The following is a 24,912-nucleotide window of genomic DNA, read 5'->3' on the forward strand; positions in this document are numbered from 1 at the left end:
CTCCAGTCACTTTAAATTTTAAAAAAGGTACTAGAAATTCTGACTAAAAATCTAACGAGCCCTCTCCGAAGTTTATACGATCAACCTTTCTATATATACCTTACATGACCCAGGGCATAACTTACCCTGTCCTGACGGCTGTGAGGTGGGGGGGGAGGTTTTCATCCTTAAAGACATAATTTCTGGTCATGTCAATTATGTTACACAAAACGGCTATCTCACAATTTCGATTGGATGTTTTTAGTGGAACGGTGGGTGAGGGAGGGGGTTAGTTTCCCTCCAATCACTTTCAACTATTAGAAAGAGCACTGACTCTTTCAAATTTCAATCTAATGAGCTGTTTTCGAAGTTTCTATGACAACAATCGGCCATCTTAAAATTAAAATCAGACATATTTCGGGAAAATATGAGATGTGGGAGGGGGGTATCCACCCTCCAATCACTCTTAGTCTTAAAAGCGTCATTACAACTTCTGGTTACGCAACCAATGAGCCCCCTCCAACGTTTATACGATCAATCTTTCTATATATACTTTATACGCCCCCAAGGCATAACTTACAACTCTTTCGCTGAGGGGTGCTGGGGGTTGCCATTCTCAAAGACATAATTTCTGGACCTTTCAATTACGCTGAATAAAATGGCCATCTTAAATTTACTATATGGTGTGTTTGGGTAAATGGTGGCGATGGGGGGGGGGTAGTCGCCCTCCAATCACTATCGACTATTAAAAAGGGCACTGGCCATCAGGAGTTAAGCAGGGTTGCGTTCTATCCCCCTTTATATGGATCATTTTGATGGATTTTGTCTTACGAAGGAAAGGAAAGGCAATGGGAGACCATGGAATGAAATGGGAAGAAAAAATCTCCTGGACTTAGATTATGCTGATGATTTATGCATCCTAGATGAAAGTGTGATCAAAATGAATGAACTTTTAGAGGTTTCTCGAGCCCAGGGTGCTAGAATAGGTTTTAAAATAAATATTAAGAAGACTAAGTCACTAAGGCTAGGAATAAGCTAAGATGAAAAGGTGACGCTGAGTAACGAAAAGATTGATCAGCTGGACAGCTTCACTTAGCTTGATAGTATTATTGGCAATGACGGTGCGTGCAGTGAAGATGTTAAAAGTAGAATAGCCAAGGCTCAGGGTGTTTTATCACTTAGTTAAAAAAAAGTTTTTGGTGAATAGAAAGATAAGTCTAAAAATCATGATTAGAATATTAGCAACTGCAGTGATTATAGTGGTTGCATGACAGTGAACATGTAGCTTTGAAGCTAGGGCGCTCCGAAAAATGGATGAAGATTTGCTGGATGTTTTCCAGAGAAATTGCCTACGGAGTGTTCTGGGAACCCGAAAAAATGTACGAAAAGTGTGGTTCAACCCCGCTTACTAGGGTTGTTACTAGAGAAAGGTTGAGAGTGTTAGGGCACGTTCTGCAGATGAAGGATGACAGATTGCCGAAGATTCTCTTTTTAGGCCAACCGTCAAGGGCTAAGCGAAAGCTGTTCGTCCGTGGTTGGGGTGGGAGGAGGTCATACCAAAGATTAGAAATAAATGGGAACTTCCTGGGAGGGTGTAAATAGAGGGACTTTGAATAGATTGGGATAGAGGAGGAGCATGCATAGCTACCTTGGCCTCAGGCGGCTATATGCTGCGGTGAGTTGTTCGTAGCACAAGTTGTAAAATTGTCAGGAGGGATAATTACAGGGTTTGTATTTTACGTGGGTGTAAATTTCCATGTAAGAATTTCCCATGGTGGGAGGGAACCATTAATGGATGGTGAGCCATATTTATCAGTATTATTGGAAAAAAAATCAGAAATTAAATAAAAAACAAGTTTTTTTCTAAAGTAAGGAGCAGCAATAGAACTCAAAACAAATAGACATTATTCTGTATATGAATGGGCCCTCTCCTCAATACCTTTCTTTTTAAGCTAAAGTTTGACTATTTGTCCCATTTTTCTAAGATAAACTCCTTCAACGCAAGGGCAGCTTAAGGCTGGACGGGCTCTCAAGGAATCTTCCTATACCTCCCATGTTAAACATTTGGAGCTTGCCTGAGGTTCCTGAATTAGTGATTTCGGAGGTTTTTGTTTTAGCAGATATAAAAAAAATCTGGTGAATATTTTGATATAATCAAACCTTAAAGCCGACAATTATTTTTGTTATAATTCCAAAATAATTATAAAACCCGTTTCGGGTTTGCATTCTAGATTGCTACACTTGCCACTGTTGTTGTGGAGTATCAAAAAATAGAACCAAAAATATTCTGTTCAACAATCAGAAACTTATTTCTATAATATATACTTGCTGGCTGCAGTCCCTTCAAATACTTCACATATTTGAGTTCCGACGTCAAAAATTCTCCTCAAAAGACTAGATGCAACTGTAATCGGAGCGCGTGAGAATGCATAAATTAGACCGAGGAACTAATCACTCGGATTTTTTTTGAGCGATTCAGTGAAGTATTAGTTAGTTGTAACCGGCTAAAATAGAGTCGGGAGAATAAGTAGCGTGCTGACACCAAACTGCCGGTTAATATATATATATATATATATATATATATATATATATATATATATATATATATATATATATATATATATATATATATATATATATATATATATATATATATATATATATATATATATATATATATATATATATATATATATATATATATAAAATTATATTGTATAAATAATTACAAGAAGAATTGCTAATGATAACCTGCGCCAAATCGTAATTTTGAGTGAGAAGCCCCTTAAGGTCAACCTACTCATGTTTATCTAGTTGAAACGAAGAAGAAAACTGATAACTTGGTCTTTGACCGAGTTGCCACCCCCGAAAAGAATTGACTAGGAAGTAAAATGCTTGGACTTCTACTAGGCCTTAAGTAAAATAGGAAGCTTTTTTAAAAGGGCTTAAAAACTTTAGCGTAAAGAGTAGAGTATTGAGGAGGGAAGCAAGCCCTTTATATACGAGATAATTTCTATTGTTTCTTTGATTCTCTGTTGCTCCTTACTTTCAATCAAAAAACTTGTTTCAATTAAAAATTATTTTCTTTAGCAGCCCAAACCTACTTTAAACAATGTAAGTAATGTAATCTCGTCTTTCACATAAAAATATGACGCACCTAGACTTAATCTCTAATCTCTTTTTCTATTCCTTTACAAGGTGTCACTCTAAGAGCATTTAGACAAGTCTTTTAATGGAAGTGTTACATTCATTTAAGGAGCTATCAGCTTCTAAATACTTGAGTATCCTAGTAACAATCTCAGTCATGTCCGGTAATATGCTAATAGAAGGAAGTAATAAACTGAGCAAATATACTATTTGTGTCAAAACCAGAAACTTCTCGCTAAAGCAAAGACTTTTCTTTGCTCTTCAAGAGGGCATGGCGAATCATAATGTCGTTATAAATAAGAGGTGATAGATAATACATTGTTTCACTATATGGCTAAAACCAAATATCTACTGAAAAAAAAATCTTAATGGAATAGCAAGGCAGGTACTCATACATTACCTAATTTTGGAAGGGTGGGTGCCAAACTTGTCAAAACAAATAAAATAGGTAAGTAATATGAAAAGTAGCAATAAACGCAGAGAGACATATGAAGTAGAAAATTTGGACATTTCGAAGATAAGGCTTGAAAACAGCAAACTGAAAACGATGTGTAATTCAAAAGTTTAGTTTTTTGTGGAAACAAAAAAAAAATTACCATAATTCAGGTGACTGGAAAGAACTAATGGACGTAAATTGGACATATAGTATATTATGATATTAGTTCCTGAAAATACTTTTCATTTTCAAATGATAAAATTATAAATGAGAGCATATATAATGCACTTTGTTTTAAGTAAAATGCGAACGATGCTGACCCTTTGAACGTTTAGGGGGGAGTTGCCCAATTTCTTGTTTGTTAATTCTATTCGTTTTGAGTGAAATCTGGTCATTCATTTTAATTTTTGTCCTGCATAAGATTCACTTTGTGAATCTTATACACACTTGTTTTTATTTCTGTTCGCCTAGGGTTTCTTTTTATTTATTGATAGTAATCAATGTTTCCCTCTTCTTGAATTCATGGTTAATTCTAGTTGCAACTATCATTGATTATTGTGACAAAATTATACCCTCACTGCCTTCAATGTATTTTGTTTGAGTGTGCGTGGGATGGGATAAGAGTTAAGTTGGATAGTCTGAAATCGTATTTGTGGTCTGATGATGCTTGCCCTTTGGATGTAACCGGTTGAACAGAAACATGGTTATCTGATAGTGAAAATTTCACAGCTTATGATATGCATGGTTATATTGCTATTCATGTCCCTAGAGTGGTAACAAAGTTCTCAGGGGGTATTTCTTTATTTATAAAATCTGATATTGAATTTAGTAGACGATCTGACTTTGAATCCTTGTTTAAATCAATAATGTCAAATAGCATGACCCCCTCCATTTGCAACAAATCTGTCAGCTTTATTGTGTGGGGACTTTATCTAAAAAACTTATTTGTCTTTTGGAAGATTTTAATTTCAGTATGTTATTAAATAAAAAAAAACAAGTTTTTTTAACTGAAAGTAAGGAGCGACATTAAAACTAAAAACGAACAGAAATTACTCCGTATATGAAATGGGTTGTCCCCTCCTCAACGCCTCGCTCTTTACGCTAAAGTTTTTAATTGTTTTAAAAATTAGAATTGTGGCAAAGAGTCAAACTTAAGCGTAAAGAGCGAGGGATTGCGATTATTGAATAATAATGTTCATTAAAAATTGGTTAATTTTTTCTAACCTTATCTCACATAGAACTAACCGCTCTCTATCTTTTGGTGTTTTCCTCATTTATTTAAAGTTGCTAATGTTATACCTTTGCATAAAAACTGGGTTTCATTTTTAATTTCGAACTATAAACCTATTTCTCTTCATCTCATAATCTCTAAGGCTGTTGAAAAACTAGTGTATCGTAGACTCTCTTCATTTGTAGTTAGTACTAATACGACTGCAGGAAATTCTCTAATAAATAACCAACTGTATGGTTTTCGTCCCAATTTCTCTATCTTGCGTGTACTTTCAGATGCAACGGAGTTTTTGCGCGTTAATCTTGACAAGGGCTTTTGCGTTTGGGTCTATTTCTTGACTTTTTAAAGGCACTTGATTTGGTCGACCACTCTGTTTTTTATATGGAGTGCTTGGAGTCCCACTAGAATGGTTCATGCCTTATCTCCCACGGAGGTCTCAGTGTGTATGAGTCAATGGTGCTTCCTCCTTTGTTTTGCCTACATTGAAAGGTTTCTCAGAGGGCTCTTTGCTTGGACCACTTTTGTTTTTAATTTATACTAATAATCATGTAGATGGTCTTCATCCCCTTGTGCACCCTATTCTTTTTACTGACGACAGTAACTTTTTCGTTGCTACAATGGACCTGCCATCTGCCACTTCCGTAGCTCAAGGTTTTCTTGGTAAGTAAAAGATTGGTTCTGGTCAAATGGAATGGCTCTCTATAGCCTGAAGAGTCCTTTAAACATTTCAGGAACCCTTATCGTATGAGAGACGTACAGGAGCCAATCATCCTGAGTTATGGGAACGATAATACACCGCAAGCTACAATGGTGAAATTTTTATGTATGTATCTTGACTATATTCTTTCTTTTGAATCCCATGTAACATACACCCGTTCCCTTTTCCTCCGCCTGTCTTCATTGTTTTACCGGGTTAACTGTTTTCTACCCCTATATGTTATGCTTTCTCTTTATTATGGTTTTATTTTTCCTTACCTTTCTTATTACTGCTCTGTCTGGAGAAGCCACGAACAAATATCTTCTTTGCTCACTTCAAAGAGCCCAAAATAAGGCAGCGAAGGCTGCTTTTCTCGGCCTTACCCTTCCTCTAATTTTCACAATAATACTGAAATAGCTCTTCTGGATCGTACTGTGGGTAAAAGTTATCTTTATTTAGATCATTCTTCTTTTCTAGGAACACTCTCACCGTCTCTACAGCAGTTTTTCTTACGGGCAGGCTCAGGTAGGTCCTCTTCTTCTTTACTTAGTTCTTCTTGTAGATTTATCTGATCACCGAACAATCATCAACAGCAGCTCAGAGGTCTCCTGTTTATAATCAACTCTACTATGGAACTCTATTCCTCCTGATATCCCTCTATTTCTTTCTGAAACGGCGGTTTCTCGTTGGGTGTTTCCAGTATATATATATATATATATATATATATATATATATATATATATATATATATATATATATATATATATATATATATATATATCTATATATATATATATATATATATATATATATATATATATATATATATTGATTCTATCCTAATTTATATGTCTCTCTTCTCTTCATTTAGTATCTTTTTCAGATTTTAAAATATTTTTGGATCCTATCCCAATTCTTATATCTCTCTTCTCATCATTTAAAACCTTTGTCAGTTATAGCCTATGTTAAATCTCCTTCTAAATTCCTATATAATAAATGCCCTTGTCTTGTTCCAGTGTTCTTCTTCTATTGTATGTTCTTTAGAGAAGTGTTTTGTTTTTGTTTTATTGGCCTATTATAAGCAAAGCCTCTTGGGCTGCTGTAATTGTTTTTTTTGTATTCATAAATTGATTGATTGATTAAATTCTAATGTTCGTTGGTTTTAACCTTGAAAGTTTACAGGAATTTTTTTGCTCGTTTAAGGTTGTAATATAGTTCTTTAGTTTTCTTTGCAAATTCCTTTGTCGGAAAACTTTCTTAAAAATTTATTTAGTTCGTTTTTAATTAACATTAATTAACGAAATTTCCGAAAGAGTAGTTCTTTACAGATATTAAAATGCCACATTAAACTTAAGAGCAGAGGAAATAAAAGAGGAAATAACTCAAATTCATAATAACAAGAAATTGCTGTTAAAGAATAAATGAAACCTAAAACGAGCAAAAATTAAATAAACAATCAGAGTCAAAAAATTTATACAACAGGAACTAATACAATTGAATAAATAAATCTCAAAACATAAATTGCATAAATAAAGCATAAAGTGAATACGTATACGGATTGAATACACATAAATTAAAATTTTAAAACCGATCTTAAAACCAAAGTATAAATGAAACCCAAACGAACAGAAATTAAATGCACAATGAAAACAAACAAACATACAATATATACTAATATAAATGATTAAATAAATCTTAAAACGAGTGAGTCTGAAATTGAATACACAAATCAAGCTTGAAACGAGCAAAAATTACTATAAAGTAGAGTTTTGGTTTCGCTTCCTCTCATTTTAAAAGTCTAAAACCTACTTCTTCAGTGACGCTTAACTGAAAACTATATGTAAAGTCTTGTAGTCAATGTCTTGTAAAGTCAAGAATTAAACAGTCTTGTAAAGTGCAAATAAGATCAAAATGGATATTTGATATATAATGATATTAATGATTGAAAGATCATCAGTTCAAATTTTTATTTCACTGTAACTTTTATTTTCATTCTCCATGTTGTAATAACTGGAAAAACAATTGTGATACGAATCGTTTTTAACGATATGCCAACGATACAGTAGGCCTTAGACTTATAGAGTTAGGGAAGGGAGCAGTATCCAAACTCTTATATGAAGTGAAACTATATTTGTCTTGAACAGTATTGGAAAGAACTGATAAAATTAAACTGAATATTTGATACATGATGGAATTAATTGCTGAAAGCTTATCAGTTCAACATTTAATGTCACTATATTTTTTATATTTATTTTCAATTTTATAATAAGTAGAAAAGAAAATATTTTTGACATGATGCGTTTTCAGTAAAGCGCCAATGACAAAGTAGGTTTTAGACTTTTACAGTGAGAGAATGAAACAAAACTCAAACTCTTGTTTGTAGTGATTTTTATTCGTTTCAAGCTTGATTTGTATATTCAATCGCATATTCAATACTCGTTTTAAGATTTATTTATCCATTTACCTTAGTATGTATTGTATGTTTGTTTGCTATGATTGTTTAATAAATTTCTGTTTGTTTTGAGTTTCATTTATTACTTAATTGTAATTTCTAGTCGTTCTGAGTTTAAGTTTTGGTAGGTTTCCTATTTCTTTTGATTTTTCAAAAAAGGTAAAAAAAAAAGGTCTTACTAATAAAATGTTGTTTAAACAAAATTTTAACAATTTTAAATATTCTTTGACCTTGCTGTCATTAAAACGTAACTGACCAATAAAAAAAGATGTCCGATTTCAAAGGAAAAAGACTCTCTAAACGTTCTTTGTACTGTGCTGTCATGGAAAAGTTTTTTGACCAGATCAAATTAAATTTATTCAGTTACTTAGAAATTACATCCCAAAAGTCTCTTTGTTCATAGTGTTTGTCGATCTGGAAGACAAATCTGAATAACCCCCATGAATCTCTTTTTTTTTCAAAAAAAGGCACAAATAAGATCTTGCTAATAAAGTGCTGTTTAAATTGAATTTTAACAATTTGGAATATTCTTTGACCTTGCTGTCATTGAAATACTTCCGTTTTTACTTAATTTGGAAAGGAAACTTGCCTTAAAAAGGAAAGGCAAAAAGGCAAGCTTTCCTTTCTAAAATTAAGCATGAACAGGAAGATTTTCCCAAAGCCATGCACAGCGGTTTCTCTATCTCACTTACAATTGTTGCTATGGGACTGGCTCATTTGAAATGATATTTAAAGCTCCAGTCTGTTTACTGCAAACATTAAAAATTTAAGATTATGTAACCACTCAAAGAAAGAAACATATTCGGTTTGGAATCCAAAAATAAAGCAGGCAAGATCGACTTTGTGTCATCTTCCAAAAGACATATTGAAAAAACGGACGTTTGAAACATTTTTCCACTATTTGCCTTAAAATCTTATCTACAAGTAGGCATCTTGAAGTTTTTTTCTATTAATTTTGGTGTTAAAATGCTCCTGTGTTCAGTTTCTTCTTGTCAATTACTCCGCATTCCTTTGCATGAAAAAACCATCATTTTTATAATTATTTAAATAATTTTTGGGCATATCTAAAGCCATTGTGAGATAGTGGTCACTGGTGGTCTAACCATAAAAGGTATACTAAAAACTGTACATGTCCAAATTGTTGTTCATTTTGAACTTCCTGTATTTTGGAACCCTACTGCACGATTACACTTCCCCTATTCCAAATGATATAAGAAGCTTAAAAAAACAGGGTATATTATTGGAAGTTGGCTTTCTTGCAATTATGGATGAACAAAATAAATAATACAAGAAAGTAGGAATTTCTATTTTCTTGAAGTGACCACTAAAGGTAAAGTAAGCAGACTTTCTAACCTTTCTAAGATTAGAAATCTTGTATGTAAAACAGTTTTCCTTAAATGGGAATTTCGTGAATAAAGAATAGTGAAAGAATAAAGAGATGGAATAACTTTTTAAAAACCTTGTTAAAAAATCAGAAGGTGTACTAACAGCCACGGTTATACATGGCATAGTTTCAGACCATATACCTTATAAGACTCAAGAAATTAAGTTTCTGGAAGATCAAGCGTAATCAAAACCCATCAGTAAGGAGGGGATCATTAGTATAGGTAAAGAGGAGTAATAGGAAGAGAAAACGTTGAAGTTGACCTTCGCGTTATTATGCTAAATAGGGTACTGGTTTTTGGTAAAAAAAATTAGTTAAATAAGAAAAAACAAATATTACTTTTACTGGAGAGGGATAAGAGGGGCGCAATATCTTCGAAGTCTTCTATACGAGGGAATGACTAGAAAAACATTATCGAACCTTATCCAGTAGATATTTCAAAAGCTAAATATATTATTAAAAATCTGGTCACTACTGAAGGGAGTTACTCTTTGCATGAATGGCTTAGAATTAAGAAATGTTTTACCTTTTTATAAAGAGGGTAGAAACCACTGTTTTGAGGCTCTCCGGTATGTTGGAGTTGAAGGTATGATTTTTACTACAGTTATACCCCTTTTTGTGTTTTCCCACTATTTCCAAACTAGTACATTTTAGTACACTAGTACACTTTTTCTTTTACGAAAACCTTTTGATTAAGGAGTCTATACTTGACCAATTTTATATCATTGGGATCACCATAAACGTGTTTGCTTTCGAAGGATAAATCATTTAAAACTTTTCTTTTTAAAAGTCTTGGTTCTTGTTTACAAGGGTAACTATTTATTTACCGTCCATTACAATTAACAGTCAAATACTGTGTTTTCAAATTTTAATTTTCATAATTTAATTTACTGTTGACAATCAGTGTCTTTACTTACTGTTAACCATGCATGGTCTAAAAAACAACAAAATAGAGAAAAAAACTAACCTTGCTAGCTGCCTTATGGAGGGTATCGAATGCTAACTTCCCTGAAAAATGGTTCTTAAGAACGACGGCTGACGTCCTGGGCTCTATTTCTGGAATTCTTTTACCATTAGGAATCAGGTCACTATTTGGGCTTTCTATAGCTTTCACCATGCTATGAAAAAAGTAATGAATCATTCAAACTATGTTTGGGACTATGTGGAAACACGTAGGGACAAGGGACTAGGAAAAGTGACAAATGAGCAAGGAACATGTAAAGTAAACACAAGACGTATTTTGTTATTTTTGGCGAACTTAGAGACAGAAGTTTGAAATTTTGTTGACACAGTAAAAGACTATTTAACTAAGATTAATTTTTTTTTTTTTTTTTGGAACAGCATGTTGTAAAAGAATCCCTTATTTTTGTGGACTTGTAATATTTTACGTTTCCAAAAAATCATACCAGAAAATAACTGGTATTTTAACTGGTTGTGCACTCTCTCTTCTTGTTATTTTTCATTTACTCCCTCATGGTAATTTCTGAGTTTGTTTTGCTTATCAATAGTTTGACTTATCATAACCTACGATTCTCTTTCTCATTATCATTATTAGGAGAGGTGGAACCACTACCAGTAGATAGAGGCTCAGGTCTTCAGGGCCAATTGCCTCTGCATCCCAAAATCTATGCTATATTTATGCTTGGAGAAACCAGTGATTGGTTCGGCTTTCCCACACCTACAATATATTTTTCCAGCTGCCGGACTTCTCCTTCCCTTAGTATGGACTCCAGTTTAATAACAACATCATGAAATATCTCTAGTCGGTGTCTAGTCTTAGCTAGACAGTCTTCTATCAGATGCCTTCTTGCTCCAAAGTAGTCGTCTCACATTTTTGATGTGATGTGGATTTACCCCTCCCTATTCAGGAAAGATATTTTCCAAAATTTCTAATTCCTATTATGGCTTTGGTAACCATTTTCGTCTCGGACCTTTTCAGTCGTAGAAAATGTTTAGTCAGGGTAGGACTAAACTTTGGGAGTAATTCCTTCGCTTCCTTACAACCCACCTACCTGTGCCGATTTTTTTCCGCTCTCTCATTGCTCCAACCCCTCACCGCCGCCTTCCAGCAACTCTGAAGAAATGGAATTAAAGGTTCTGGACCGTAATATCTCAGTAATGTCCCAGCCTTAGCTGCTTCACCTGTCATTTCTCTTTCTAATGGTTTTGGGTTTTATTGTTGCCCCTCACTCTTTCTGAATTTTTTTCGACAATTTTTTTTTTAATTAATGGCAAAATCCAACTTATTGTTTTTTATGCTCTCTTTCTACAGAAAACGAACAAAACTTACAAGAACTTTTAGAAAAAAAAAATACAGAACTTTTAGAGAAAAGTTCAGTAAAAGTAGCTCAACTTAACAAAGTCGTATTAGGTTTCACAAGGCTTGAAACTGAATATTTATTCTTACCTTCTAACTTAATACCCTTTTAGTTTTACCTGTAACTGGGAAGTTAGAGCTAGAGCTATGCAGCCCAAGTTATACATATTCTATCTATCTCCCAAGCGTCTCAGTTGTTTCAACCCTTTACCTGTAGATCCAAATTCTCGAGTGTGTACTGGCTAACAAACAAGTACCCACATTTCTGTAAAAGTGGCTCAACTAAACGACGTTGTAATAATTTCCCGCAGTTCTAATATTATGTTATTCCAGTGCTTTATTAAATGCCAAATATTTGAGTCATTTTTCACGAATCCTTTTTAGTTTAAAAGAAAACTGTAGAATGCACTAAGCAGCCATTATTTTTGTAGGTTTTAAAGTTACATTTGTTCTTTGCACATATAGCTTCTATTTTCCTTTTTTGATTTAATCTCTATTCTTTTTTAATACATAATAAACCTGGCAAAGATTGTTGTCTAACTGGGTTTATCTTAGTTAGTAATTGGAATACCAGGGTTGTAACAGTAGCTGCAACCTAGTAAACAGCGGACTGTAAAGAAATACTCATCACACTGACGTCTTTTATTCTAACTACTTTAGGACTTCCTTTTTTTCACATTTACTGCGATGGATCATAACCCCCTCCCCTCCCTCTCAGAGTTAGATTATTGATGCTTGGGAAATACTAACCATTGTCTTCCAAACTAGAGAACCATTTTTGTCATTTAATTGTGTGCTCATTTTCCTCTGCACGATTTTTTTTATTATAAAAATTTCTGTAATAAACATGTTTTTTATAAGCATTAGACAAGTACTCGACCTGCTAAATCCAAATCAGCTTTGAAGAGAAATTGACTAACCTTATTTAGACCTAGGTCACAATTAAGCTTTCCCCTTTAGAAGTATGTTATCCAGAAGTGTCACACTTCGAACTGACTGTAATCAGCAAAAGGATGACTAGGATACCTTAAACAAGGCCGATTAAATTGCGCATTTGCAGAGGTCAAGTTCCTTTTCACCCTGAGTTTCACGAATGGCTCAACAGGAAACAATCATGGCAAATAATGTGAAATGATACACCAGAGCCTTCGGATATCATAGAGAATTTATGAATAGAGTCATTAAAAGATAATGGCCTTTCAACAAGAAACCGCACCATAGCAAACTGGTGTTTTCTGCAATTTTGCGCCCTTAACAGGAGGTTTACCATCCCCCTCTCGGCCTCTTGAAAATGCGATATGCTGTGTCCACCTAAAGTTATGAGCCAAAAAGAGCTCGGGCTGATTTTTAAAACACGAGACAATAAATACGCCCCAAAAAGAGGCGATTGATGTTGACTGAAAAAGACAATGAAAATCAGCATATTAGAGAGCCTCTCGGGAAGGTTTGAAACCACTACCAGCAAAAAAAAGCGAAATTGTACATTTTTTCTGAGAAGGATGGTCACAGGCTAATGTTTATTCGTTGTTTCTGAGGGGGGGAGGTGTATCTATCCAGTGGTCTTAGAATATGGAGAGAAAGCTAAATCGAAATTTAAAAATCCAATGTCCTTTTTAAGAAGCAATACAGATTTCGCCACACCAAACTAGCCTTTTTTGACACTCTGTGGCGCCCAACGAATATTGCCCCTGAGAGGATCAAATCGATATAGAAACATTAAAATATAATTGTTAATCGATTTATAACTGTTGAACAACTGCTTATTGAGTGTTGTAAGTCTCAGAAGCAGTAATGCAGCGTGGTGGCGCATTTATCCCTAAGGATGGGCGTGGCCTATACAAAATAACGGGTTAATATATAGATTTATATGTTTCATTTAAGTCTTGATAATATTACGTATATAGACACATAATTATTTAACAGCTATTACAGAAAAGGTTCGGTTGATCGTTCCATGGGTGAAGGAGGGAAGTGCACCTGAAAAATCCGAAAGTGCAGTTCTATTCCCAAAAGTTGTAAACATCAGAAAGGTCCAGATATATAGAAGAAGGATTCGGAGAGGGATAAATAATCTTTAGCCACGCTTCATTTCCTGGTGCAGGTGCGTTTTCGGAGTAAGTCTACAATATGGGTGCTGAGTCATCTTACTTTAGGTTTTTCTGTCCTTTGTAATATAAAATATTGCATCTATATGCTTACCGGCACAAAAGGTGAATAGGTGGAGTTCATCACAAGCTTTTCCAGGAAATTTCTCTGAATTTTTCGCCAAATTTCATCAAAATCTAAATGGCAAAACTCAGAATTTTCTATTTATCCACATTTTAATGTTATCTTATTTCCATGGAAAGGAGGATTCGTTCCTCTACCGACATTCCTACCGGTGTCCCTGGGAGATATCCTTAATAAAAAAGGATTCGTTAGAGCAACTCAACTTGAAAACAATAGAAATGATGGCGCTATAATTCATTTTCTTTATTTTAAGCAATCTTTTTTAGTGAATATTTCGAGGCACGCACTTTTTCAGGGATGAATATAATTCTAAAAACATCGTTACAGGAATGCTCTAAATGCAAGAAAAACTTAATTGGAGCAGGAAACAGCACCTTCCCTCACATTTAAGAGAGCCATGGATTAAAAAGTTCATTGACAAACTGTAAGCAAATGTGACCCATGTTAACAGAAAGTGAAAGTCTAAAAAACAAAATTACTTAAAATTTAGGATCGGATGATCTCCTTGTTGATTAAAAAGGTTACAGATATTGTCATTTTCATCCTAATGAGCCTCCTCCCTAAATTCCGATACTACTGTTTTCACACGATCTTCCCTTGGAAAAAAAGTGTATAAATCTGTTGTAGTTGTACATATGCTACACAAATTATTTCCCTTTATGTTTGAGGCGTAGGGCTGTAATTATTATCTATAATGTTTATAGACATGATGTAATAATAGTACTTTTTTTCTGTTTCAGCTTAATTCTATTTTCTAGGAGATTCTGTCTTTTCTTTGAAATTGCCATAAATTTGATTCACGCAATGAACTTTACTATGAAGATTAACCGAACTAATAATTACTAATCCTGGATCGGGTTCAAATCCGAATTATTCCTTATTAGTTTTTTTTTTTAAACACCTTTTCATACTTTTGGTTGCTATTGACCGTGATTTGATATCTATTGGGTTGCAGCTACTGGTCATACAGCCCCAACAATGAAACACTTATGCTCAAATGTGTCTACTAATGATTATGTATCAAATCAACATGGTATGTTGCTAAGGCTCACTTTGCAAAGGCTCACTCAGTAAGATATTTTGAGCTTTTTCACTGACTAATTGAATCTTAAATTCATCATCTGCATCGTAAATATGCCTTTGTGCCGAAGGTCAACATAAAAATGGTTTAAACTAACAATTAAATAAAAAAACAAATATTTTTAACAGAAAATAAGGAGCGCCATTTAAACTTAGAACGAACAAAAATTACTCCGTATATGAAAGGGGCTTTCCCTCCTCAACGCACCACTCTTTACGCTGAGGTTTGGATCTTTCTCTCATCTCTACTTTTTAAAACAGTAAAAAACTTTAGCGTAAAGAGCGGGGCGTTGAGGAGCGAAAAGCACCTTCCATGTACGGAGTAATTTCTGTTCGTTTTAAGTTTTCATGTCACTCCTTACTTTCAGTTAAAAAAAACTTGTTTTTTCACTTAATTTCTGAACGTTTTTGAATTGATCCATGATTTTGGCTCTCAGCACATGAATAATTAAAACGAAATATGCATATTAATTTAGTTTTTTGGCTCAATGGCTTTCTCATACTTTTGATCAGACGATTTTGAGAAAAAATGTAGCGAGGGAGTAGGCCTATCGTTTTAAGTTTTAATGCTGCACCTTACTTTCAGTTGAAGACACTTTTTCATATTTATTTTTTAATAGTTTTTAAGAAAAAAAGGCTAAAAAATCCTCCACTCCCTTCATGGAAATTTTCTTCCACCACGACAAATTCCTCCTTGAAAATTCCCCCGCATATACTCCTCCCCTAAACCCATCCCCCACCAACCAAAATATTCTCCTGAAAGCGTCTGTACACTTCCCAATAACCATTACAATAAGTCAACACTGGTCACAGTTTGTAACTTGCAGCCCTTCCTACGGGGACTGTGGGGGAGTAAATAGTCCACAAAGACTTGGTACTAGATTTTTTAACTATACTGAATAAAATGTATATCTCAGAATTCTGATTCGGTTACTTTTGGAAAAAATTAGCGTGGGAGGGGGCCTAGGTGCCCTCCAATTTTTTTGGTCACTTGAAAAGGACACTAGAACTTTTAATTTCAATTAGAATGAGCGTTCTCGCGACATTCTAGGACCACTGGGTCGATAGGATCACCCCTGGGAAAAAACAACAACAAATAAATAAATAAACACGCATCCGTGATCTGTCTTGTGGCAAAAAACACAAAATTCCACATTTTTGTAGATAGGAGCTTGAAACTTCAACTGTAGGGTTCTCTGATATGCTGAATCTGATGATGTGATTTTCGTTAATATGATATGACCTTTAAGGGGTGTTTCCCCCTATTTTCAAAAATAAGGCAAATTTTCTCAGACTCGTAACTTTTGATGGGTAAGTCTAAACTTAATGAAACTTATATATTTAAAATCGGGACTAAAATGCGATTCGTTTGATGTAACTATTACTAAAAAAAACTTTGTTTTGTAGAATTTCGGTTACTATTGAGCCGGGTTGCTCCTTACATACAGTCCGTCACCACGAACTGTTTGGTCAGCGCCATGAGTTATAATCAAAATTGTGAATTCGATAACATGGCTCAAAACAGACCGCAGGTTTGGGTTGCGAATTTTGCCGGGATGTCGGTTGCATTTATAAATTTTAATGTTCTGCTGTTTGTGGAACGATAGAATTTGTGACCCCCCAGCATGCGGAGCATAATGGGGGTTTTTATGTTTTAAGTTCACTCCTTATTTTCATTTTAAAAACTTGTATTGACTTAATTTTCGACAATATTGTTTACGCAATGTGTACATGACGTAGCTTGTTTTTCTCTTTTGGACATTGACTGTTTGGGACGAAGGTGAGGTTAATAAATGTGTTCTTGTTTTTGTTGTTTTTTCGCCATTTATTCAGATTTAATTCTTCTGTAGAAGTATCTTAAAGTTTCAAGATAACCCAGACTCACGAAATCAAAGCTGTTTCATTTAAAATCCAAACCCCCTAAGTCGATTTTCTTCACAAAGAAACATTCGTTTTTCGCTACAAGGAAAACTTTCCTCTCAAGGGATTTTTTTGCAGAAAATGGCGGGAATATTTTTCTCTACAAAGCTTTTAAAAGTTTTCTCTAACAAAGTCCTAGCTCGTTACTCCAAGGTCTAAAAGAAACTTCCTTGTTCCAAAAACATGTCAAAAGCTGTAGTAAAATAAAAACGCAGAATTCTGTTTTCAATAGCATTGATTCTCATTTTCTTCTTCTTTTTGAGATTATTTAGGAGACGCTTTTGCAAACTTTTAGGAGTATTGAAGTTTCACAAATCTCGAGCAACAAAGAAAATCACTTTATGAGGAGCGTTGCAGTAATACGTCTCCTTTTATTCTTTTTTGTTTCATTTTTTCAGTCAGCGCTTATGGGGTGAGGAATAAGCAGGCAGAGGACAATCCCAATGCACTATCATGAATTAATATCTAGTGTAATATCATGAGTTAATATCTAGTGTAATATCATGAGTTAATATCTAGTGTAAATTTGAAGTTACAGGGAAAAGGCCAGCTATCCCCTTGCCCCCTTCCCTCGGCTCATGTATGGTTCCATCCAAAGCAAGTTCCTGGACCCCTGGCTGTAAGAAGATTTTGTTTCAGAAAATGGCTATCACGAGCAGAGATTGGCCATATACACTTTAAAATGGTAAATAGGCCTAAGATCTGTTGAATTTTATCAGTCTGAGAATAGACTTTAAAAAGGTTATTTTGGGTGTTGCTTCTCCATCATCGTACTGCAAGTTACATACTCACTTTTCCATTTCCAAGAACAATAATTGTGCACGATCCTGGGCCAGTCTTCTATCTATATATCGGACCAAAAATCAAAATTGTTTATCGAAACTATATTTGGAAATTTCTGTTTATTTCCGGTTTCATCTACCATCTACCAGGTCAACAGAAAACAATACGTTATACGAAAAGTTCTAATTAATATCTAGTGTAAATTTGAAGTTCAAGGGAAATGAACAGCTACCCCCCTGCCCCCTTCCCTCAGGTCATGTATGGGTTCATTCCAAATAAGTTCCTGGACCCCTGGCTGTAAGAAGATTTTGTTTCAGAAAAATGGCTATCACGAGCAGAGATTGGCCGTTCACACTTTAAAATGGTAAATAGGCCTAAGGTGTGCAGAATTTTATTATTTTGAGAATAGACTTTAAAAAGGTTATTTGGGTTGTTGCTTCTCCATCATCTTACTGCAAGATGCATACTCACTTTTCCATTTCCAAGAAAAATAATTGTACCTGATTGTGGGCCAGTCTTCAATCTATATGTCGAACCAAAAATCAAAATTGTTTATTGGAAACGATATTTAGAAATTGCTGTTTATTTCCAATTTTGTCAACCATCTAGTAACATCCAACAGAAAAATTCCAGAATACAAAAATTTTCCGTTAGTATCTACTGTCAATTTGAAGTTCTTGGGGCGGTCCCTTCCTCCTTCACTACGCCGATGGTCAAATGGCAATTTTTTCAGTTTCTTTTAAGACATAATTTGAACTTTAGGTTATTATTGGCCATGGTTTGCCCTTTACTATGTTGATTGACTTTCCACTAGGCTGGTCGACAACCGTGAATCAGAAAGTAACCCTTGAATGATAAATAAGAAAGTTGGTTCCTACGTAGTCCGTACACAATAAACGCTTAACATAGAAAATCATTTGAAACCGTAATAGAAGTATGTACATTGGTGCAAAATTGCACATCAGCTATTAAGGAAGGGCCAGTGGATCTTTATAGAATTTGTGTACATAGGAAGTCTCAAAAGTGTACTTTTAACCGCAAATTTTCGAATTTCCAATGAGCATTCAGGTATATAACCACGGACGGATAGAGGTGAAAAATCATTGCCGGAATATTTAATTATAGAAAAATGGCTAAACTCCCCCCAAAAGGGGTGCCATCTTAGTGAAAATTATATAATGAAATTTAACAGCTATCAAAAATCCACAGCCACTATCTATGTAACAAAATTTTTACCTTTTTCCAGAGAAGGATGGTCATGCATGGTGTGTCTTTTAAGGGGTGATTGTGTGGACCAAGGACTAAGTGGATTAATTGGTGATTGAGGGGTGAAAGTTATGGATTATAGAAACGGTTAATTTGAATGAAAATTTGGGACCCAGTGACTTTCTCAGGTCACAAAAGAGGTCACGCTACAGAACAATACTTTCTCTAGCATTTTTGTCCGTAAAGAACATTTTCCGAAACACATTTCGAAAATTGAACGAATATTCTCATGCTCATACTTTTTCTTAGGTGAAGTTAAACTTAATAGCTTTTTATATCTGGAATCAGCACAAAATAAAAAAAAAGTAATGCATTAATCGTTGTCAAAATTTCTTCTTTTAGAGTTTTAGCTACTATTTTGCCGAGTGGCTCCTTACTTACAGTCTGCTACCCCGAACTGCTTGGTCAGTTTTAAAAGACAATGGGAAAAATGATAGCACAAGAAACAGAAAGCAAATTTAAAATAAATAATATTATGCTGTTTGAAATTTTGTTGACACAGTAAAAGACTATTTAACTAAGATTAATTTTTTTTTTTTTTTGGAACAGCATGTTGTAAAAGAATCCCTTATTTTTGTGGACTTGTAATATTTTACGTTTCCAAAAAATCATACCAGAAAATAACTGGTATTTTAACTGGTTGTGCACTCTCTCTTCTTGTTATTTTTCATTTACTCCCTCATGGTAATTTCTGAGTTTGTTTTGCTTATCAATAGTTTGACTTATCATAACCTACGATTCTCTTTCTCATTATCATTATTAGGAGAGGTGGAACCACTACCAGTAGATAGAGGCTCAGGTCTTCAGGGCCAATTGCCTCTGCATCCCAAAATCTATCCTATATTTATGCTTGGAGAAACCAATGATTGGTTCGGCTTTCCCACACCTACAATATATTTTTCCAGCTGCCGGACTTCTCCTTCCCTTAGTATGGACTCCAGTTTAATAACAACATCATGAAATATCTCTAGTCGGTGTCTAGTCTTAGCTAGACAGTCTTCTATCAGATGCCTTCTTGCTCCAAAGTAGTCGTCTCACATTTTTGATGTGATGTGGATTTACCCCTCCCTATTCAGGAAAGATATTTTCCAAAATTTCTAATTCCTATTATGGCTTTGGTAACCATTTTCGTCTCGGACCTTTTCAGTCGTAGAAAATGTTTAGTCAGGGTAGGACTAAACTTTGGGAGTAATTCCTTCGCTTCCTTACAACCCACCTACCTGTGCCGATTTTTTTCCGCTCTCTCATTGCTCCAACCCCTCATCGCCGCCTTCCAGCAACTCTGAGGAAATGGAATTAAAGGTTCTGGACCGTAATATCTCAGTAATGTCCCAGCCTTAGCTGCTTCACCTGTCATTTCTCTTTCTAATGGTTTTGGGTTTTATTGTTGCCCCTCACTCTTTCTGAGTTTTTTTCGACAATTTTTTTTTAATTAATGGCAAAATCCAACTTATTGTTTTTTATGCTCTCTTTCTACAGAAAACGAACAAAACTTACAAGAACTTTTAGAAAAAAAAAATACAGAACTTTTAGAGAAAAGTTCAGTAAAAGTAGCTCAACTAAACAAAGTCGTATTAGGTTTCACAAGGCTTGAAACTGAATATTTATTCTTACCTTCTAACTTAATACCCTTTTAGTTTTACCTGTAACTGGGAAGTTAGAGCTAGAGCTATGCAGCCCAAGTTATACATATTCTATCTATCTCCCAAGCGTCTCAGTTGTTTCAACCCTTTACCTGTAGATCCAAATTCTCGAGTGTGTACTGGCTAACAAACAAGTACCCACATTTCTGTAAAAGTGGCTCAACTAAACGACGTTGTAATAATTTCCCGCAGTTCTAATATTATGTTATTCCAGTGCTTTATTAAACGCCAAATATTTGAGTCATTTTTCACGAATCCTTTTTAGTTTAAAAGAAAACTGTAGAATGCACTAAGCAGCCATTATTTTTGTAGGTTTTAAAGTTACATTTGTTCTTTGCACATATAGCTTCTATTTTCCTTTTTTGATTTAATCTCTATTCTTTTTTAATAAATAATAAACCTGGCAAAGATTGTTGTCTAACTGGGTTTATCTTAGTTAGTAATTGGAATACCAGGGTTGTAACAGTAGCTGCAACCTAGTAAACAGCGGACTGTAAAGAAATACTCATCACACTGACGTCTTTTATTCTAACTACTTTAGGACTTCCTTTTTTTCACATTTACTGCGATGGATCATAACCCCCTCCCCTCCCTCTCAGAGTTAGATTATTAATGCTTGGGAAATACTAACCATTGTCTTCCAAACTAGAGAACCATTTTTGTCATTTAATTGTGTGCTCATTTTCCTCTGCACGATTTTTTTTATTATAAAATTTCTGTAATAAACATGTTTTTTATAAGCATTAGACAAGTACTCGACCTGCTAAATTCGAATCAGCTTTGAAGAGAAATTGACTAACCTTATTTAGACCTAGGTCACAATTAAGCTTTCCCCTTTAGAAGTATGTTATCCAGAAGTGTCACACTTCGAACTGACTGTAATCAGCAAAAGGATGACTAGGATACCTTAAACAAGGCCGATTAAATTGCGCATTTGCAGAGGTCAAGTTCCTTTTCACCCTGAGTTTCACGAATGGCTCAACAGGAAACAATCATGGCAAATAATGTGAAATGATACACCAGAGCCTTCGGATATCATAGAGAATTTATGAATAGAGTCATTAAAAGATAATGGCCTTTTCAACAAGAAACCGCACCATAGCAAACTGGTGTTTTCTGCAATTTTGCGCCCTTAACAGGAGGTTTACCATCCCCCTCTCGGCCTCTTGAAAATGCGATATGCAGTGTCCACCTAAAGTTATGAGCCAAAAAGAGCTCGGGCTGATTTTTAAAACACGAGACAATAAATACGCCCCAAAAAGAGGCGATTGATGTTGACTGAAAAAGACAATGAAAATCAGCATATTAGAGAGCCTCTCGGGAAGGTTTGAAACCACTACCAGCAAAAAAAAGCGAAATTGTACATTTTTTCTGAGAAGGATGGTCACAGGCTAATGTTTATTCGTTGTTTCTGAGGGGGGGGGGGTGTGTATCTATCCAGTGGTCTTAGAATATGGAGAGAAAGCTAAATCGAAATTTAAAAATCCAATGTCCTTTTTAAGAAGCAATACAGATTTCGCCACACCAAACTGGCCTTTTTTGACACTCTGTGGCGCCCAACGAATATTGCCCCTGAGAGGATCAAATCGATATAGAACCATTAAAATATAATTGTTAATCGATTTATAACTGTTGAACAACTGCTTATTGAGTGTTGTAAGTCTCAGAAGCAGTACTGCAGCGTGGTGGCGCATTTATCCCTAAGGATGGGCGTGGCCTATACAAAATAACGGGTTAATATATAGATTTATATGTTTCATTTAAGTCTTGATAATATTACGTATATAGACACATAATTATTTAACAGCTATTACAGAAAAGGTTCGGTTGATCGTTCCATGGGTGAAGGAGGGAAGTGCACCTGAAAAATCCGAAAGTGCAGTTCTATTCCCAAAAGTTGTAAACATCAGAAAGGTCCAGATATATAGAAGAAGGATTCGGAGAGGGATAAATAATCTTTAGCCACGCTTCATTTCCTGGTGCAGGTGCGTTTTCGGAGTAAGTCTACAATATGGGTGCTGAGTCATCTTACTTTAGGTTTTTCTGTCCTTTGTAATATAAAATATTGCATCTATATGCTTACCGGCACAAAAGGTGAATAGGTGGAGTTCATCACAAGCTTTTCCAGGAAATTTCTCTGAATTTTTCGCCAAATTTCATCAAAATCTAAATGGCAAAACTCAGAATTTTCTATTTATCCACATTTTAATGTTATCTTATTTCCATGGAAAGGAGGATTCGTTCCTCTACCGACATTCCTACCGGTGTCCCTGGGAGATATCCTTAATAAAAAAGGATTCGTTAGAGCAACTCAACTTGAAAACAATAGAAATGATGGCGCTATAATTCATTTTCTTTATTTTAAGCAATCTTTTTTAGTGAATATTTCGAGGCACGCAGTTTTTCAGGGATGAATATAATTCTAAAAACATCGTTACAGGAATGCTCTAAATGCAAGAAAAACTTAATTGGAGCAGGAAACAGCACCTTCCCTCACATTTAAGAGAGCCATGGATTAAAAAGTTCATTGACAAACTGTAAGCAAATGTGACCCATGTTAACAGAAAGTGAAAGTCTAAAAAACAAAATTACTTAAAATTTAGGATCGGATGATCTCCTTGTTGATTAAAAAGGTTACAGATATTGTCATTTTCATCCTAATGAGCCTCCTCCCTAAATTCCGATACTACTGTTTTCACACGATCTTCCCTTGGAAAAAAAGTGTATAAATCTGTTGTAGTTGTACATATGCTACACAAATTATTTCCCTTTATGTTTGAGGCGTAGGGCTGTAATTATTATCTATAATGTTTATAGACATGATGTAATAATAGTACTTTCTTTCTGTTTCAGCTTAATTCTATTTTCTAGGAGATTCTGTCTTTTCTTTGAAATTGCCATAAATTTGATTCACGCAATGAACTTTACTATGAAGATTAACCGAACTAATAATTACTAATCCTGGATCGGGTTCAAATCCGAATTATTCCTTATTAGTTTTTTTTTTTAAACACCTTTTCATACTTTTGGTTGCTATTGACCGTGATTTGATATCTATTGGGTTGCAGCTACTGGTCATACAGCCCCAACAATGAAACACTTATGCTCAAATGTGTCTACTAATGATTATGTATCAAATCAACATGGTATGTTGCTAAGGCTCACTTTGCAAAGGCTCACTCAGTAAGATATTTTGAGCTTTTTCACTGACTAATTGAATCTTAAATTCATCATCTGCATCGTAAATATGCCTTTGTGCCGAAGGTCAACATAAAAATGGTTTAAACTAACAATTAAATAAAAAAACAAATATTTTTAACAGAAAATAAGGAGCGCCATTTAAACTTAGAACGAACAAAAATTACTCCGTATATGAAAGGGGCTTTCCCTCCTCAACGCACCACTCTTTACGCTGAGGTTTGGATCTTTCTCTCATCTCTACTTTTTAAAACAGTAAAAAACTTTAGCGTAAAGAGCGGGGTGTTGAGGAGCGAACAGCACCTTCCATGTACGGAGTAATTTCTGTTCGTTTTAAGTTTTCATGTCACTCCTTACTTTCAGTTAAAAAAAACTTGTTTTTTCATTTAATTTCTGAACGTTTTTGAATTGATCCATGGTTTTGGCTCTCAGCACATGAATAATTAAAACGAAATATGCATATTAATTTAGTTTTTTGGCTCAATGGCTTTCTCATACTTTTGATCAGACGATTTTGAGAAAAAATGTAGCGAGGGAGTAGGCCTATCGTTTTAAGTTTTAATGCTGCACCTTACTTTCAGTTGAAGAAAATTTTTCATATTTATTTTTTAATAGTTTTTAAGAAAAAAAGGCTAAAAAATCCTCCACTCCCTTCATGGAAATTTTCTTCCACCACGACAAATTCCTCCTTGAAAATTCCCCCGCATATACTCCTCCCCTAAACCCATCCCCCACCAACCAAAATATTCTCCTGAAAGCGTCTGTACACTTCCCAATAACCATTACAATAAGTCAACACTGGTCACAGTTTGTAACTTGCAGCCCTTCCTACGGGGACTGTGGGGGAGTTAATAGTCCACAAAGACTTGGTACTAGATTTTTCAACTATACTGAATAAAATGTATATCTCAGAATTCTGATTCGGTTACTTTTGGAAAAAATTAGCGTGGGAGGGGGCCTAGGTGCCCTCCAATTTTTTTGGTCACTTGAAAAGGACACTAGAACTTTTAATTTCAATTAGAATGAGCGTTCTCGCGACATTCTAGGACCACTGGGTCGATAGGATCACCCCTGGGAAAAAACAACAACAAATAAATAAATAAACAAGCATCCGTGATCTGTCTTGTGGCAAAAAACACAAAATTCCACA

General features: G+C 34.8%; 1 protein-coding gene across 1 annotated transcript in view; it reads right to left on the reverse strand.

Moving 5' to 3' along the window:
- The window catches only part of LOC136032155 (nitric oxide synthase-like protein), a gene marked incomplete in the record, with an annotated part of 293,001 nt that overhangs the window by 255,751 nt on the left and 12,338 nt on the right, over window positions 1–24,912 (reverse strand). Inside the window, 1 exon segment of the mRNA XM_065712338.1 lies at window positions 10,294–10,444. Coding sequence (XP_065568410.1) covers window positions 10,294–10,444 — 151 coding nt within the window.

This window comes from Artemia franciscana, chromosome 10 (assembly GCF_032884065.1).
Source record: "Artemia franciscana chromosome 10, ASM3288406v1, whole genome shotgun sequence".
In the NCBI taxonomy this organism is placed as follows: domain Eukaryota; kingdom Metazoa; phylum Arthropoda; class Branchiopoda; order Anostraca; family Artemiidae; genus Artemia; species Artemia franciscana.